At 42.9% G+C, this 16,959-nt stretch overlaps 1 protein-coding gene across 3 annotated transcripts in view; it reads left to right on the top strand.

Annotated features, from left to right (window-relative positions):
- The window catches only part of akap12b (A kinase (PRKA) anchor protein 12b), a 46,174-nt gene extending 30,635 nt beyond the window's left edge, over positions 1-15,539 (top strand). For 2 of the 3 annotated variants that reach the window (XM_042332941.1, XM_007894414.2), the window contains one exon: positions 8,677-15,539. In XM_042332941.1, the coding sequence (XP_042188875.1) occupies positions 8,677-15,479 (6,803 nt within the window). In that variant the 3' untranslated portion in view covers positions 15,480-15,539. Of the gene's footprint in view, positions 1-7,367; positions 7,550-8,676 lie in introns of those variants that run through there. The other variant, XM_007894415.2, reaches the window with a different exon arrangement.
- Positions 15,540-16,959: the final 1,420 nt, after the last annotated feature.

Here is a 16,959-nt window from a genome sequence, read left to right on the forward strand (position 1 = left end):
TGAATTTAGCTTTAAGATCACTTCATTGTTCTATAAAATTTGCTGGTAATTTTTAATCTTGCGCTTTCTGAGTACTTGACAGTAATTATAAAATCTTTCAATTAAAAGATCAGATGCTTTCAATTTAAACCATGAATACAATGGTTTTTATTTTTTTTTAAATTAACATCTAAATATCTTATCCTGAGTTTCTTGTTTCTATGCTGATGCCATTATCAGATAATTGAAGTTTTAATACTGAGGCTCAAAGTTGTCATTAACCAGTTTGAATTCTGCTTTCTCAAAGTCTGCCTAAACTATTGTAGAATATATGTAAAGGCAATGTAATGCAACTATGACTCTTGTTTAAAGTGGAGCACCAGCTTTGTTTAAAGTGGAGCAACAGCTTTAAAAGGCTGCATTGTTAATAGGCAAAAAAAAACTTGTAGCTGCCCTAACAATGTTAAGCATTGGAAAGCTTTGCTGCCTCACTGGAGAGCAGTACAATGAGTTCACAATGGAATGTAAAACTTGAAACCTGGATGTGTCTGTCATTTTGAGCAGAAGGCAGCCCAGCCTGGGTGGAGTAATGTGGAATCTGCAGCAGCTGGTCAAGCAGGGACCATAGCTGGGACTCTTGATTTTTTTCATCACTTTGATGATTAACTGCAGCTGTCTTGTGTTATCGCCACAGCCTTCCCGTGTTTAAAGACTTAAAATTGGTTTTAGCTTGAAGTTAGTTGTGTTCAGGAGCAGGTTAATAACCAAATGTCTTGCTGTCTTGTGTTATCGCCACAGCCTTCCCGTGTTTAAAGACTTAAAATTGGTTTTAGCTTGAAGTTAGTTGTGTTCAGGAGCAGGTTAATAACCAAATGTCTTGTATTGGGGTTGACCAGATGTTTTTTTTAATGGTGCAGATCTGTTACATTGAACGGTTAGTTCAGTGCTCTAAGGCATTAATTACCCTGTGTGAAGTTATTAGTCTTTATCCAGCTTGTCATTTAGTTTCTTGGAAAGCCAACAGGTAGTTAAATGTCAATGTGAATATTAGGGTTGGTGCTCTACTATACTGCAGAATCACTTAAGAATTGCCTGCAGCTTCTCTTGCTAATGGGAATTTAAAATCCAGTATAAAAGGGCAACAGCCAGGGAAAAGCTTTCAGACTTAGGTCATTATTGCTGCAACTGAGATTGTAGATTTAATCACAGAATGTGCCAAATAATGAGGAGGCTGCTATGAATGTCCACTGCCATAGGGTATGGTATCTGGTGAGTGGATTCCTACTGAGTGCTGCTGGTTTGCTGCTCATTCCAGAGCTGTTATCTGCTACACCCAGCAATGCAAATGCCTGTAATTCCTAGTCACATTGGGCATTAATGTTTGTGTTGACACAGATTTTCTTTGCTGCTTTGATGGATGTTATAAGGGATGCTGTGGAATGGGATGGTTTGTGATGCGTTGCTTGTCTGATTGTAGAATTTAAGGAATGCCTGGGTTAGCTTTCAGGCAGGCAGTCTGCAGATCCCAAGAGAGCACTCAAAATGGCTCCAGATGTCAGGAAAACTGGTCATCACATAGTACATGGCTCACAACAACTGGAAGTTTCTAACTATTTTATACACCAAAGACTCTAATATAGTTTCTAGTCCAATTAATGTTCAAATGTACAGAAGTCCTTATTAAATACTACTATCAAAATTCCAAGATTTAACCAGACAACAGGTAGAGAGTTCTGTAGCTCAGTGGTTAGAGCACTCGCCTTGCAAGCGAGAAATCTGGGTTTGATTCCCAGCAGGGTAAAACCTTGGGCAAGATTCCTTACTCCACACGCCTGATAATAATCCCTCCAGGAAAAAAAACAATAATAAATTGGACACTTCAATCCATGACTGTTTGTGGGACACTGCTGTGCGCAATTGGCTGCCCTGTTTTGCCCACAAATATACAGTCAATCACTTTACAGTATATTCTGTGAAGTGCTTTGAGACGTACAGAAGCCACGAAAAGTGCTATGTCAAATACAAGGATTATTTATTTTATTACAACTTGTTTGCACTGCACATCATGAGTAAAATGTTCTCTGTCAGCTGCTAATTGCATTTCCAGTTCCTGTCTTTTTAAAATAAATTCTCTTTTGGTCCTCCTGTGATGGGTGAAGTTTTTTCCATGAGGTTTTTTTTCAACCAACTCTTTCTGGGATAGGGCAGTTTCCAGAGCACAAGCTTTGGTAATTTTCCTGTGTGAGCCCGAGTAGTAATCATCAGGGCACAATATGACCAGTGCTGAGTCTCTTCTCATCATACTTTTTTCTACAAAGGGTTTTTTTTTCCCCCCTCCCCCTTTTACTGGCCATAAAGCTAATTGTAGCACTCCTGCTGTTGCCTGGCTGAGACCCAGCCCTGTAGGGGTGCCTGCTGAACTTGGACCTATTCCGTCATTATTCTACCGCCTCTATTCACTTACCAACTGAAGCCGCTACTACTGGTAACCCAACAGCTAGCCACATGAGGCTGATGCGAGCAGTGACATGCATGAGCAGAGTCTTTGGCATAGACGTTAACCAACTGGTCTATCTAAACAGTAACTGAAAACTGGGGGAGAGGAAGAGAAAGAAGAGGGTACAACCCCGACCTGCTAGTTAAATGGTAATAAGCAGTCACAAGCTCCACACATCAAAGTCGCTCTACCAGTTGACTCCAGGGTTGAACATATTGTATACCACCTTAGAAAACCATGGGTGCACAATCAATTGAAGGGAGTGATGGACATAATGAATAATTTAGAAGTGAGGGATCTGGGAGGGAGAGGAATATGGGGAAAGTGGAGAAAATCAGGTTAGACCTTAGAGTTCCTGATGGTGCAGGAGTATTACTGCGTTGAATGACTAACTCCTGCTTTTTGGACCATATGACATAGGGAATGGAGTCACTGACTGCCTTTTTTCTATGTGACAAGGGTCCTAAAGGCCCTTTCTCCTAAATGTGTGAACTGCTAGGAACGAAAGGATGCCAGCTATGGTGACAGGTTCACAACAGTCTGTGACTCTGCTCCACTTTGTCACCCTCTTGCCTTCCAGCCCTGGGTATTCAGGAGGTCAGTCTGATCTCTACCTTAAGAGTAGAGTTTTGTCAAGTTCTGTCCATCTGCTGCCCCGATGGGGGTAGTGTTTCAGCTGAAACTTGAAGAGGAAAGACTTTATTCTTGATATGTCTGACCATCTACTTTAGTTCTCCAGACTAATGATTGTGGTGTTCACCATTCCCCAGGTTGTATAAAACTGTAGTCCCAGAGACTCTTTGGCTGCAGCCACTTTCTTATTGCCTTTTGGTCTTATCTGCTGTACTTAACGGAGTTTTTGATAACTATTTTCCAACATATCTTTGATTTATTCAAAGCAGAAGGAATCTCACCTTGAAATGTTGCAAGGCCTATTTCAAACACACCCATCTAAAGTGTTGCACCCTTCTGGTATGTTGCCTTAAGGAACTTAACATTTTTCCTTTACACATGAATTCCAAGACGTTAGCAATCTGGGACTGACTTCTCAAGGGATTGTTCCAGCCACAACCCTAATTGAATAGATGGGTGGGAGGGAAAGAAATAGCAGATGATGCTTGTCACTCTGGTTTAGCTTGGACCCCAGAAGTTCAAACCCATTTACTTACTAGGTGACCAGCATTAAGCCCCATAGATTTGGAACACTTTGTGATCATTTTTGTACTGTGCCCAGACTCATTAGTGGTGTAAAAGCAGGCTGGATTCTTGCAAACAAATCCATAACTTAAGAGGAATTGCCCTAATAGAGAATGGCATCTAACATGCACCCTTAACAATAGTATTTGACGGACAAAAGTGTATCTGAAGGACTGGAGTGAGTAAAAGCCTTGCATAAATATTACACAAACTAGTATTCTTTGTGGAGCAACTCTCCGATGCATCAGTTAACAAGTGGTCCTCTGTCTATATTGAGTGATCTGCATTGTTGACTTGAATTTACAATTGTCCATCAAACAGTCACTCCACTTTACAGTTACAGTATATCCTGTGAAGTGCTTTGGAGAACATCCTCTTGACATGAAGGATGCTATATCAAATGTAAGTATTCCATTTAGAGCTACTGTATCTGAACTGATTTCATTGCTTATAATATTTTACACTGTAAGCCAACACCTTAAACGTACTTTAGGTCTTGTTCAATCCTGTACGAGTTAAGCTATAAACATTTGGAAGTCCATTGGTGTAGAAGAATTAATTTACTTTAATGCATCTTTTTGCTCAGGTGCTTGATCCTGGACTACCCACTCACTAAAGCTGATTGGGTGGAAGAGAGGAAAGAGGGGATGGTGTGCCCATGAAGTAGGGGGACATGGTCTGGTATATTCAAATGCGAGTCAGGGTGAGCTGAAAATAGTTCTATTGTGTTTGAAGGTGGGTGCTGAATGAAGAAAAGGGAAACTTCCTGCCTTGCTTTATAGGAACATCTTTATTATTTTGAACTGAAGTTTCATTAGTCCTGTAGCAAGCGAGAGTACCTGGGTTCGATTCCCAGGAGGATGAAACCTTAGGTAAGTTTTCTTACTGCTAGGTTAACAGAGGTTGTTAGTCAATTAGTGGATTGCTTTTCCGGGGGTAATAATCCCTTTAAAATAAATACATAATAATAATTTGGTCACTCAATTCACCACTGTTTGTGGGATATTGCTATGCACAATTGGCTGCTGTGTTTCGCCCACAAAATATACAGTCACTACAGTTTATACTTTATTCTGTGAAAAGCTTTGAGATATCTTGAAGTGATAAGGCACTATATCAAATGCAAGGATTACTATCACACATGTAGCTGAGTTTCGTCCTTGTAAGTTTTTGCAGAAAGTGCATAGCCCATATCATTTGGTTGTCTTCTTGTGGATCTCTGCCTTCCATGTACATTGGTGACAATCTGCGGGATTCTCAAATCCTGCAGGAACCCAGATGTCATTGTGCCAACCTGCCTGAATTTCATTCTGATGCCAGTCTCCTGCCAGGGACATCCTTTGGCTTTCGTCTGATTTAAATCCTTGCAATTGATTCCAGCACCTTTCATGTCAGGAGGACATCTCTAACGCTTCATTGTTTTTATTGTAAATTGAAACTGGTGAGCATTTGCCTACTCCCTTTACAAATTGTTCCATGGGATCTTTACAGTCCACCTGACCAGGCAGATAGGACCTCAATTTAACGTATCATCCAAAAGAAAGTACCTTATAATTCAGTGTTCCCCAGGACTACCTGGACATGTCAGCCGAGATTAGGAATTCAAAGTCCCAATGTGGGACTTGAACCTATATCCTAACTCTAACCAACTGAGCCTGGCTGACTTCACAGATGGGGCAAACAAGAGGCTTTCAAGCAGAGTTCTGGTTGGTTGACATAAATCTCACCCAGGTATGTGCAGGATTCAATATTTGTATATCTTTTTACAAATCCTAAATTTAATCCCAAACTGATTTGAAGTCCAATTTTGGGGATGGGTAGATTGCTATAAAGTTGCTTTTTTGCGTAAAAGCCCAGCAAGTTGCCGACAGACCGCCAGAAAAACTTTGGCCCTACTTTCTACCTAACATTTAATGATTTGGCCATTAAGGTGCAAGTTGCAACCAAGATTTTTTTAAAATCTACAATATTATCAAATGTAGCTCCGCTTCAGGGAAGTCTAAAACTTGTTGGCTGTTTGATCATTTAGAAGAAGGTAAGATTAAGCCTATCTTCTCTCTGAAAGTGGATTTAGTTGGTCTTGAAATCTGATTTACTTTCTTATGTTCTAGCTATTGTTCACACATGATACACACACTCTACAGATATACTGTAAAGTGCTTTGAGACATCATCACAGCAAGAAAGGTGTTATAACAAATGTAATGCATTTTCCTTCAATGTGAAGCTCTAAAAACTATAGGAGAGCTGCCCCTGCGGACATTCAGAAGTGAACTGCAGTCCACTTTGAACTGAGCTAAACCAGTTGCTTGCTTGCACTGTGGAATCTGATTAAGATTTCATCAAGTCAGAAAAGCTCAGTTTTTACTCCACTGTATTAGTTGCCAACAGCCTTTGATCCTAGTTTTCAATGCTACAATCTCTTCTGTAAATGGACTCATTCCATAGATCATACCTGTGGGACAGTAGTGGAGGATCTCGGAGTTGATTGAGTAAAGGTGAGTAATTGGAGTTTAGATACAGATCAACCGTGATCTAATAGAATGGAGGAACAGGCTCGAGGGGCTGAATGGCCTATTCCTGTTCCTAAAAGATCCGTTATGGAACACAGGAATCTCTCTCTCTCGGGAAGTGTGAAGTTCAGGCTTGACTCGTGGTTCTTTTGAATATTATCAAACTCTTCGATCACCCGGACCGTGTAATATTAAAGGGTGAGTTGAGGATGTTCATAGTGAACTAGTCTCTTCAGGGGTCACCACTTGCTCAGGATATCTTAACTTCCCAAGGCTTTTTGTATCTGATTTATAATTGGCAAGTAATTCAAAAAGTAATGTGTAGATGATCAAATATCGCCATCTACCGATGGAATGGATGTTAGCTTCAATCTGAATGATGGTTCGGATACTGACTGCCATCTTCAGGGATGAAGGAATGAGGCGAAGAAAATTGTGAGCCTATTAAAATTGCAGGATTGAAGGGGGGAAAATGATGTGCACATTTTTTATGTCTTTCTAAATTACCAGGAATACAGATGTTGCAGCTTGTTTTTAAAAAGACTTTATTACGACTATTTATGGCATTTGATGATTTTTTTTAGAAAGGCTGACCAAGTTATGATCTTGAAGTGTTGCACTCGATGTTTATGTATGTTTGGTGCCCGTAGTGTATAGTTGATGTAAACTGAGCAGGTGAGCAATCTTTCAGTCCTGTAGCTCAGTGATTTAGAGCACTCACCTCGCCATTGAGAGACTTGGGTGGTTGGGGGTGCGTGGGGCACAGGCATGTGTGATTGGGACTGAAGAATAGAATGCTATCTTAAAGATCCAGCAGAGATCTTTAAGATGTTTAAGTAGAGATGGGCTAGTTAGCCAGCTATCCGCTATATAAAATTTCTAAACATTTTCTCTGGGGTTTTAAGATTTTGTTTTAACATTGATTTCAGAAAATGTGAAACATCGGAGCACTTGAGGACCAAGAAGCGAGCCTTATTTTAAAAATGCTGCCCTTTAAAACCAACATGAATCATTTGTCTTGCAAATATTTCCAAAAGGTCTGATCGGTCACCTTTAGGCAATTACAATGAATCCAGTCCCCGTGTAAAAACCAGATTGACTTTCTCTGTAACGTAATACAGTGACCTTGATTTGTGACTTGATGTCAAACTGTTTTCGTATAGCAGAATTTTTTATGGCCTGGGAGGACTGCAATGCAGAGGAGCTTGCTTGCCTGTAAGCTCTCACCAGTTGGGTGAGGGGATGGTTTGCTCTGCTCTGACACAAGTCTGGGCTATCACATGGTTCCTCTCACAGGGCTGCTCGCTGCAGTACTTGCCAAATGGATTCAGGGGGATGATTGTTGCTTGGAGAGCTCTTGAAAGGTGAGAATGATTCAAATTGAAGCAAGCGTCTCTGAGCCTTAATAATGCTTTTGGTTTTAAAATGTTGTACAAGAAGGTCAGTATTTGCATATGAAATGTTTAGTTTGATTGTGTGGTGTGTAGTTTTGGGGACGTGTGTGATTTTTAAAAAAAAATTCTGGCAATGTGCTTTGAGTTATTTGTGTGTTGAGAGAGAAACTGTTGTGATTGAACAGCTAGCTGGAGCTAACTGAGGTGATGGTGGGGGAGGGGGGGGAATCTGTATTGCTAATTAGAGTTTCAATTTTAATCAGCTTTTTAACCACACACACACTTAACTTGCTTGCTGAGGCTTCAGCCCCTCACAGGGTCCTCAAAACAGGGAAAGATGCATTTCTTATTGACTGGGTTACTTATGAGAATTTAAAATGTTTTAAATTAATTTTCAGTCGTTGTCATTGCAAATTTTGACATTGAGGCTTCCTTGCAACAAAAGCCATTTTTTATTTGCCATGAAACCATCTTTACCTCAAAAGGCCTCAGTATGCTTTAGTTGCCTCTAGGATAAATAGGCATCTAGTTTTCACCATTTTCCCAGTTCTTACTAAGTTCCAGATCCTTGTTTTTTTACTACCTTGTTCCAGACTAGAATCTTCAAACAATTTTCCTTGAATTCTCCTTACAATTTTTCCTGAATTATCCTTACCAAAATGACTTTGCCTTGTATATTCTCAAATCTCCCATCCCTTCCATTCTTAACTTCTACCAGTGTTTCTTTTAACAAAAGTGCAGTTCCGATAACTCAATTGGATAGACAGCACTAATCTGTGCAAGGATTGATACTTACACCATTAGGTTTGTACGTGAGACCTTCAGCTGTTCAGGCAGATGTTAAAGATCCTGCGGCTGTACTCAGAGAATTGAGTCTCTCCGAGTCTCCTGGCCAACATTTTCCCCCAAACAAAATTTGTCATTCAGTTCATGGTTGTTTGTGAGACGTCATTGCTGTGTGCAAACTGACTGCTGTGTTTGCCTACAAATTTCACAGTAAATTCTGTGAAGTGTTTTGAGACTTCTTCCTGATGCTATATCAAATGCCAGTATCATATCAAAGTACATTGAGCTAAATATTTTGTTTTGTCTTACAGTTGAGCAAGACAAGGCAGTATCCCAGAAAGTACAGGACAAAATGGAAATTGACCAAGAGGTGGCTGTCCAAACGAATGGGGAAGAGGAACAGAAGAATGCCCAAGAAGGCAAGGCTCAAACAGGCACAGATACTGGAGAGCAGCAGGAAGTATCTGAGGGAGCGCAGGCCGGGGAAATTGGTTTTAAAAAGGTCTTCAAATTTGTGGGCTTTAAGTTCACAGTAAAGAAAGAGAAATCTGTGAAGTCTGAACCAGTTCAACTGCTGACAGTGAAGAAGGATGAGGAGGTCACTGCTGCCGAAGGGGGTGATGAATCCAAGTCAAAAGGGGAAGTAACGGTAGACCATGAAGTGGCTTCAGCTCCTGAAGAATCTTCTTCTGAGACGAGCCCTCCTGAAGCTCCTTCCCTGGAAAAAGTAGATCAAGTTATTGAGCAGGCAGCTACAGAAGCAGAGCCTGGGCAGACAGCCACTGAGCCTGTGGAGACGGTGCCCGCAATCACAGAAGCGGTAGAGCCTGCCACAGAAGCGGTAGAGCCTGCCACAGAAGCGGTAGAGCCTGCCACAGAAGCGGTAGAGCCTGCCACAGAAGCGGTAGAGCCTGCCACAGAAGCGGTAGAGCCTGCCACAGAAGCGGTAGAGCCTGCCGCCACAGAAGCAGAGACTCTGCAGACAACCACGGAAGCAACGGCGGCTGAAGAACCTCTGAAACCCGCCGAGTCTCCAGTTAGCCCAGTGGAAAGCAATGCAGCAGCTTCTCCTTTCAAAAGGTTTTTTAAGCAAGGATTCTTTTCCGGATTACGGAAGAAGCCAAGCTTTAAGAAAACTCCAGAGGAGATGTTAGTTACTGAAAAGACTGAGATGATTGCAGTGAAGGGAAGTGAAGGGCAGGAAGATAAACTAAATGGCAGTGGCAAGGAGGGGAATGAGGAAATTGATCAAGAAGCTAAACCCCAACCCTCAACTCCAGAACAAGTACAAGACATGGCAGGTCTCCAGACTGAAATCACTGCAGAAGAAAAGTCAGAGAAAGTGGCTGATATTGGAGACTTTGTACCAGCTCTGAATGATGATGATACTATGATTAAAGGCATAACTACAGATGTTTCAGCTGAACCAGGAAAGGTCTGCACTCCTGTGCAATCTGAGGTCAATCAGATCAAACCAGCATCTGCCCCAGTTCAGCAAGCTGAGGCCCTACCACAGTTGGACACCACAGTTATTGAGGCTCCAGCGGAATCCCAACCTGAAAAGGCAGCAGTAAGCCAGGAAAAATTCACCACTGAAGACATAGTCAATGAGGCTGAGCTGCTTTCTTCACAAGAAAAAGCTAAGTTGCAAGGAAGCCCCCTGAAGAAGCTCTTCACAAATAGTGGGATAAAGAAGCTGTCTTCAAAGAAGTCAAAAGGAAGGAAAGAAGAAACAAAAGTAGAGGAACCAGACGATGCCAAAATGCAGATGCATTCCTCGACCGAGTCTGAAGAAAGTCCTGATGGCCCCAAATCAGAAAGTCCGGTAACTTCTCCAGAAGAGATGCCCAAACCAGGCATTAGTGAGGTAATGCCACTAGATACGACCCATGTTAATGGACACGGAGAAAATGGTAGTGCTGACTCTGAGAGGAGGAAAGAAGGGGTTACGGCTTGGGCTTCGTTTAAGAGATTAGTGACACCAAAAAGACATCCAAAACGGCCATCGGACAGTGACAAAGAAGATGACCAAACGGAGAAAGCAAAGACCTCAACAATATCTTCCACTGAGAGTGCTGCCTCGGCCACCTCAGCTGTCTCCGTGGAGAAGCCACCTTCTCCCATCGAGAAGCAGGAAGAAAGTGTGCCAAATGCTGAAGAGCAAAAACTAGAGCGTAGCAATGAAGATCCTAGAAAGAAAGTGGATGCCTCAGTCTCATGGGAAGCTTTAATCTGTGTAGGATCTTCTAAAAAGAGAGCTAGAAAGCCATCCGACCCCGAGTCCGTAAAGCCAAGTGAAGAGATGGAGAAATCAATGGAGGAAAGTGAAGCAGTGCAAGATCATGTTGATGAAGAAGTAAAAACCAGCAGCACTCAAGACACTAACCAAGAACCAGTTGGAACATCTCCAGAACGTCTTGAGAGCCCTGTAGAAGAAGCAACTGAGGGGACGGTCTCAACGTGGGAATCTTTCAAAAGGTTAGTGACACCGAGGCGCAAGTCAAAATCTAAACTGGAGGAACGGATTGAAGAGCCTACAGTGAATGTTGACGCTGTTCCTCCAGAGAGTGAACCTGTGAAAGAGGAATCCTGGGCTACTTTCAAAAAGTTGATTCCTGGCCGAAGGAAAAGAAAGTCTGATGCTAAACCGGAGCATGTTCAGGCTGAGAAATTGACCGAAGTTGGAGAAAACAAAAGTGATGAGGAGTCTGAGACGCCAGCGGTGGTTCCACTATCTGAATACATTATTATTGAACAAGAAGCAAAACCTGTTGAGTTGGAGAAGGTGTTGGATGAGGAGAAGCAACCGGAAGGAGCAGAAACCAGTCAGATGACTCTGACTGGCGAAATACCAGATGAACGTTCTTCTGTCGTTCCTCTTAGTAAAGATGTAGAACCTGGTGCTGAAACTATTCCTACGGTAGAACGTACACCTTTAGAAACTGCCAAAATCTGTGTTGATGAGAGATCTCCATCATGGATATCAGCAAAAGTTTGTGAAAAAGATATCAAAAATGAGACTGAAGAAGTAGCTGAGCAGAGAAGAGCAGAAACTGAACCTACAATCCAACAAGTGGTGGTAAGTGCCATGAAGAGTTCAACAGAAATTGTGCATGAGGTCAGTCAGGATGACGCTGTTCCTCCAGAAGCTGAACCTGTGAAAGAGGTCCAAGAGGTCTTCTCTGAAGTGGTAACTGCTCCAGAGTACCCAGTAGAAGAATCCTTTACAGAAGAGACTGAAATGGTTTCAGCAGTGTCACAACTGACTGAAACCTCAGCAACAACTGCTGAGGGTACACCACTACAGGAGGACGTGCAGTCAACCAAGCAAACTGAAGATGTGCTTCAGGAAGTTGCTGAAAAGGTAAAGTTGTCAGAAGATGGAATTGGACCCCTGACTAAAATGGTGATTGCAAACGGGGCTTCATTGGAAGAATCTAAACGGGAGATTGGAGGTTTTGTGGAAAAAGATCAACTTGAGATGGTCAAAGAATCCTATGATATGTCTGAGTGCATAAAGGAAGAAGCTGAAAAAACACCTGCTGTAGCTGAGGAGTCTGAGCCAACTGACTTATCAGAAGAAAGTGAAGATTTGCAAGACCATGGAATTACTGGCAAGACTGCAGTAAAAACCAGTGAAGTGCAAGAAGTTGTAGCAACCAGTATCCTACAGGAGGCAGAAACTGTTCCTCACAAAGAGGTTGATGCTCTTCAAGGAGACGTTCCAGCTGAAGTTATACAGAAGAAAGGAGCTGAAATGGTGCTTGTAGAGAAACCCATTGCTTCACCAAAAGTAGCTGAGGAAGCGATGGAAATAATGCAGATGGGAAAGGCAACAATTGAAGTACAAGAGATTAGCACAGCTCGAGTTGCTCAGAAATTGGACACTGGAGTGTCTGAAGCTCCAGTTGGTGATCTAGCAAAGGTAGGAGAAGAAATTGTCTGTGAAGAGATCCTCAGATCCACTTCAACAAATGTTGATGTGGAAATGAAAAAGGCTGAAACTTTATCCGAAGAGACTCTTGAAGCCACGATGGTTGAAAAGGTGGAAGTAGAAAATGTGGAGGCTGTATGTGAAACAACTGAAATTGTAGCTTCAGAAGTGGTGAGGCAAATGGGAGCAGAAGAGAATGGTGCTGTAGACGAGCAGTCCTTTGAAGCCACTCCAGCAAAAATAATTGAGAAGGTGACAGCTGCAGACATTAAGGCAGTAACTGAAGAAATTAAACCCATTTCTTCCCTAAAAGTAGGAGGTGAAAAAACTGAAGCAGCTCTTTCTTTAGAGGGGGTTGAATGTGTAGATAAAGAGCTTGCAGCTGACCAGGTGGCAGAGAGCATAGTGGAGCAGGCTGTAAAATTGTCTGCAGACACCAAACTAGTTGATAAAGTAATAGAACACAATGCTGCTCCTGCTGCAATTGAGAAGACTGAAGAACCGCATGTAGTTGAGAAGGTAGTACTGAGTGAGGTTCCAGAGGTTGAGAAGTTAGAAAAGACCAAGGATGTTGAGCATAGACTTGAACAGACAAAAAGCATTGATAAGGTGAAACAGATAGAGGAACCTGAGAAGATGGTTGTACAGATGCAGGTGGGTGAGAAAGTAGAACAGTTTGAGGCACCTGACAAAGCTAAATCAGTGCAAATGGTTGAGATCGAACAGTTCGAGACAACTGAGAAGGAAGTTGAACAGATAAAGATAGAAGTGACAAAGGCACTAGAGGTAACTGAGAAGGTGGAAGTGATCGACGCACTGGAGGTAACTGAGAACTTGGAACAGATTAAGGCATCTGAGGAAGAAGTAGAACTGGTGAAGGCACCAGAGATAATTGAGAAGGCAGAACCTATTGAGGCACCAGAGGTAACTGAGAAAGTAGACCAGATGGAGGCATCAAAGGTAACTGAGAAGGTCGAGCCAATTGAGGCACCAGAAGTAACTGAGAAAGTAGACCAGATGGAGGCATCAAAGGTAACTGAGAAGGTCGAACCAATTGAGACACCAGAGGTAACTGAGAAAGTAGACCAGATGGAGGCATCAAAGGTAACTGAGAAAGTAGACCAGATGGAGGCATCAAAGGTAACTGAGAAGGTCGAACCAATTGAGGCACCAGAGGTAACTGAGAAAGTAGACCAGATGGAGGCATCAAAGATAACTGAGAAGGTCGAGCCAATTGAGGCACCAGAGGTAACTGAGAAAGTAGACCAGATGGAGGCATCAAAGGTAACTGAGAAGGTCGAGCCAATTGAGGCACCAGAGGTAACTGAGAAAGTAGACCAGATGGAGGCATCAAAGGTAACTGAGAAGGTCGAGCCAATTGAGGCACCAGAGGTAACTGAGAAAGAAGACCAGATGGAGGCATCAAAGGTAACTGAGAAGGTAGAACAGACCGAGGCAACTGAGAAGGAAGCTGTACAGATAAGCATAGAACTGATAGAGGCACCAGAGGTAACTGAGAAGGTAGAAATGATTGAGGCATCAAAGGTAGCTGAGAAGGTTGAACAGACCGAGGCAACTGAGAAGGAAGCTGTACAGATAAACCGAGAACTGACAGAGGCACCAGAGGTAACTGGGAAGGTAGAAATGATTGAGGCATCAAAGGTAACTGAGAAGGTAGATCAGATGGAGATATCAAAGGTAACTGAGAAAATGATTGAGGCACCAGAGGTAACTGAGAAGATAGAATTGACCAAGGCAACTGAGAAGGAAATAAAGGTAGAAGTGACTGAGGCATCAGAGGTAACTGAGAAGGTGGAACAGTTTGAGGCACCTGAGGTACCTTCACCAGAGGTAACTGAGAAGGTAGAACAGATCGATGCAACTGAGAAGGAAGCTGTACAGATAAATGTAGAGCTGAAAGAGGTACCAGTGGTACCTGAGAAGGTAGAGCAAACCAAAAAGGAAGCTGAACAGATAAAGGTGGAACTGGTGAAGGCACCAGAAGTAACTGAGAAGGTAGAAAAGACTGAGGTACTAGAGGTAACTGAACAGATGGTTGAGAAGGTAGAACAAACTGATATCATTGAAGTGGCTGATAAGTTGGAAGGAGGGACTGTAGCTCTGAGTGGAGAGGTCATTGAAGTCACTTCTCTAGAGGCAGAACAGGTAGAAGGAAAGAATGGGGTTTCATGTGAAGAGAAAGTTGAAACTACTCGAGCAAATTTGGTTGAGCAAGTGGCTGCAGAAACCAATGGGGTTGCATGTGACAGGACCATTGAAACTACTTCAGCAGAGGTGGCCGAGCAGGTGGATGTACACTTACAGTCTGAGCCTGTACATGAAGTAGCCAAGCCTGAACCAGGTAAAGGAACTGAGATGATACAAGAAAAGCTTGAAGCAGTTGCCTTACAGAGGGTAGAATCTGAAATGGTTGAAGCCACCCGAACTGATCTTGTACAAGAAGTTGCTGAGAAGATCCAAACCGAAATGACTGAGGCAGTAAGTGAGGAGATGATTGAAGTGTTGCAAGAATCACTTGGAAGCACTGATAGGGAAAAGCAGAGCATCGAGGCACAGGTTGTAACTCCCACTATTCCAACAGTTGAAACTAGGCAAGAGGAACCAATTGCAGAATTGGAATGCAGAGAGTTGGTCAGAACCATCCCAGCTGAGGATGTAGAGGAGGTAGGAACAGAAATGGCTGAGGCAGCATGTGAAGATAGAAACAAACTTGATGCGCAACCTGAGCAAATTGAGGAAACTCAGTTGGAGGAAGAAGTGGGCTTGAATATGGTTACACCAGCGGAATCTGCTGTGACGATGGTACAAAATCAGGAAGCTGAGGTTGCAATTGAAGGGAAGATTGACTCTGCAGTGGCAGTGCTGGGTGAAGTTGAGCTTAGAGCCTCGTGGGAAGAACTGGCTGTGGAAACTGAAATGGTTAAGCCAATAGACCAACTTGAAGCAAAACCAGAAATGGAAGAAGACAAAATTGCCCATCAATCTGAGAGTCCTGAGCAAGGAGCAGTAGTGGAGGAAGTGATATATGAACTGATTGATGCAGCACAAACCAAACCCGATGAGGCTGAATTAGTTAAAGAGGCTGTACACAAAGATGAAGTTCAACCTGAGTGTATCAAAGCGGAGACCCCTGATGGTGGCAGAAAGAAGATGCTGTGAAAGTACCTGAAATCACTGCTGCAGCAGGATTTGAATTGTTGTCCGCTGAAGCTCAAGTAGAGGGATTTAAAGAAGCAGAACTTCTGCTTGCATCTGAACCCAAGCAGGTCGCTGATCTTGATGCAAAAGTGTGCTCGGCTTCTATTGAAGTTCAGGCTGCGGAAAATGAGGCAGCGATTCCCATTACTGCCGTTCCTGTGACTGAGAGCTTAGAGTCTCGGGAAGTTGCTTTCCCTGTGACTGTAGCAGCCATAGAAGAACAAGTTCTCACCGAGACAACAGCAGTAATTGAAGCCCCAGTGGAGGCCGAAGTCTCAGAAGTAATCGATCAGTCTCAGGAACTGGATGAACGGTTTGAAAGTACTGTCAAAGTATCAGTTGTGGAAACTGCAGCTGCCATTGTTGAGGCAGCAATAGAAGCTGCTACTGGTTGCTTTTCAGATGATGTTAATGTGGTCCACGAAACTGATTTAACTCCTGATGTGCAGCAGAGCATTATGGATGAATCACCTGAGGGGACCACTGAACACACAGATGTTGCTGAATCAAAAATAGAGTCGGCGATGGAGACTGATGGACAAAGTAGCCTCACGGGGACAGTTGAAGTACAAGGTACCGTGGCAGGATTTGTTGAACAACAGGTCTCCATGATGGTTCAGAATGCAGTTCAGAGTATTGTACTGACTGAGAACACGGTGGAAACTGTGGCTCCGGTACCCTCTGATGCTGAATGGGTAGGCAAACCAACTCTAGAAGGTGAAACACCAGAAGTGGAAAGGGCTGTAGAAGCGGAAATAAAATGTGAACAGAAAATAGCTGATCAAGAGCAAATCCTAGAGAGACTGGAAACTGAAGCAATGGAGCAAGTTAGCATTAAAGAGATGTTGATGCCAAATATTGAGATCGTGCTTGAGGCCATTAAATCCGAACAAGAACAAGTTGAGATCAAAGTATTAGAGTCAACCGAAGCTAAATGTGAAAGCTTGTTGCAAACCACATTAAAGGATTTGCAGCCTGATGAGAATTCTGAGGATGAGACTACAACACCTACGCAATCGGAAGTGACCAAAGTAGAACCATGCCAGTTATTGCAGACGTCTGAAGAAATGCAAGTGTGTGCAGTGCTGACTGAAATTCCCAAAGAACCCAATATGATAACCCAACAGCAAGCTGAAACCGCAACCTCTGTAGATGCCATGCCAGCTGAAATCTTGGTGGCTGCTAAAGGGGGTCCGACACAAGAACTTGCAATCAAAGCTGTGATTGAAACCAATGAAGATGAGCAATGGGAAGTTTGCAGGAAGAAGTGGCCCAGGAACCAGGCAATGAAGAAACTCTAAAACAGGAAAGCCAAGAAGCTGGGGTCGAGCACCAAGTGAGCCTATCCTCAACTTTACAGTGTGTGCAAATCACTACTCAACAGACGCCATCCTGAGGTAAGTTGAGACTAAACACAAAATAATACAGATAGGGAAATCTG

Source organism: Callorhinchus milii, unplaced genomic scaffold (assembly GCF_018977255.1).
Source record: "Callorhinchus milii isolate IMCB2004 unplaced genomic scaffold, IMCB_Cmil_1.0 Scaffold3, whole genome shotgun sequence".
NCBI classification, from domain to species: domain Eukaryota; kingdom Metazoa; phylum Chordata; class Chondrichthyes; order Chimaeriformes; family Callorhinchidae; genus Callorhinchus; species Callorhinchus milii.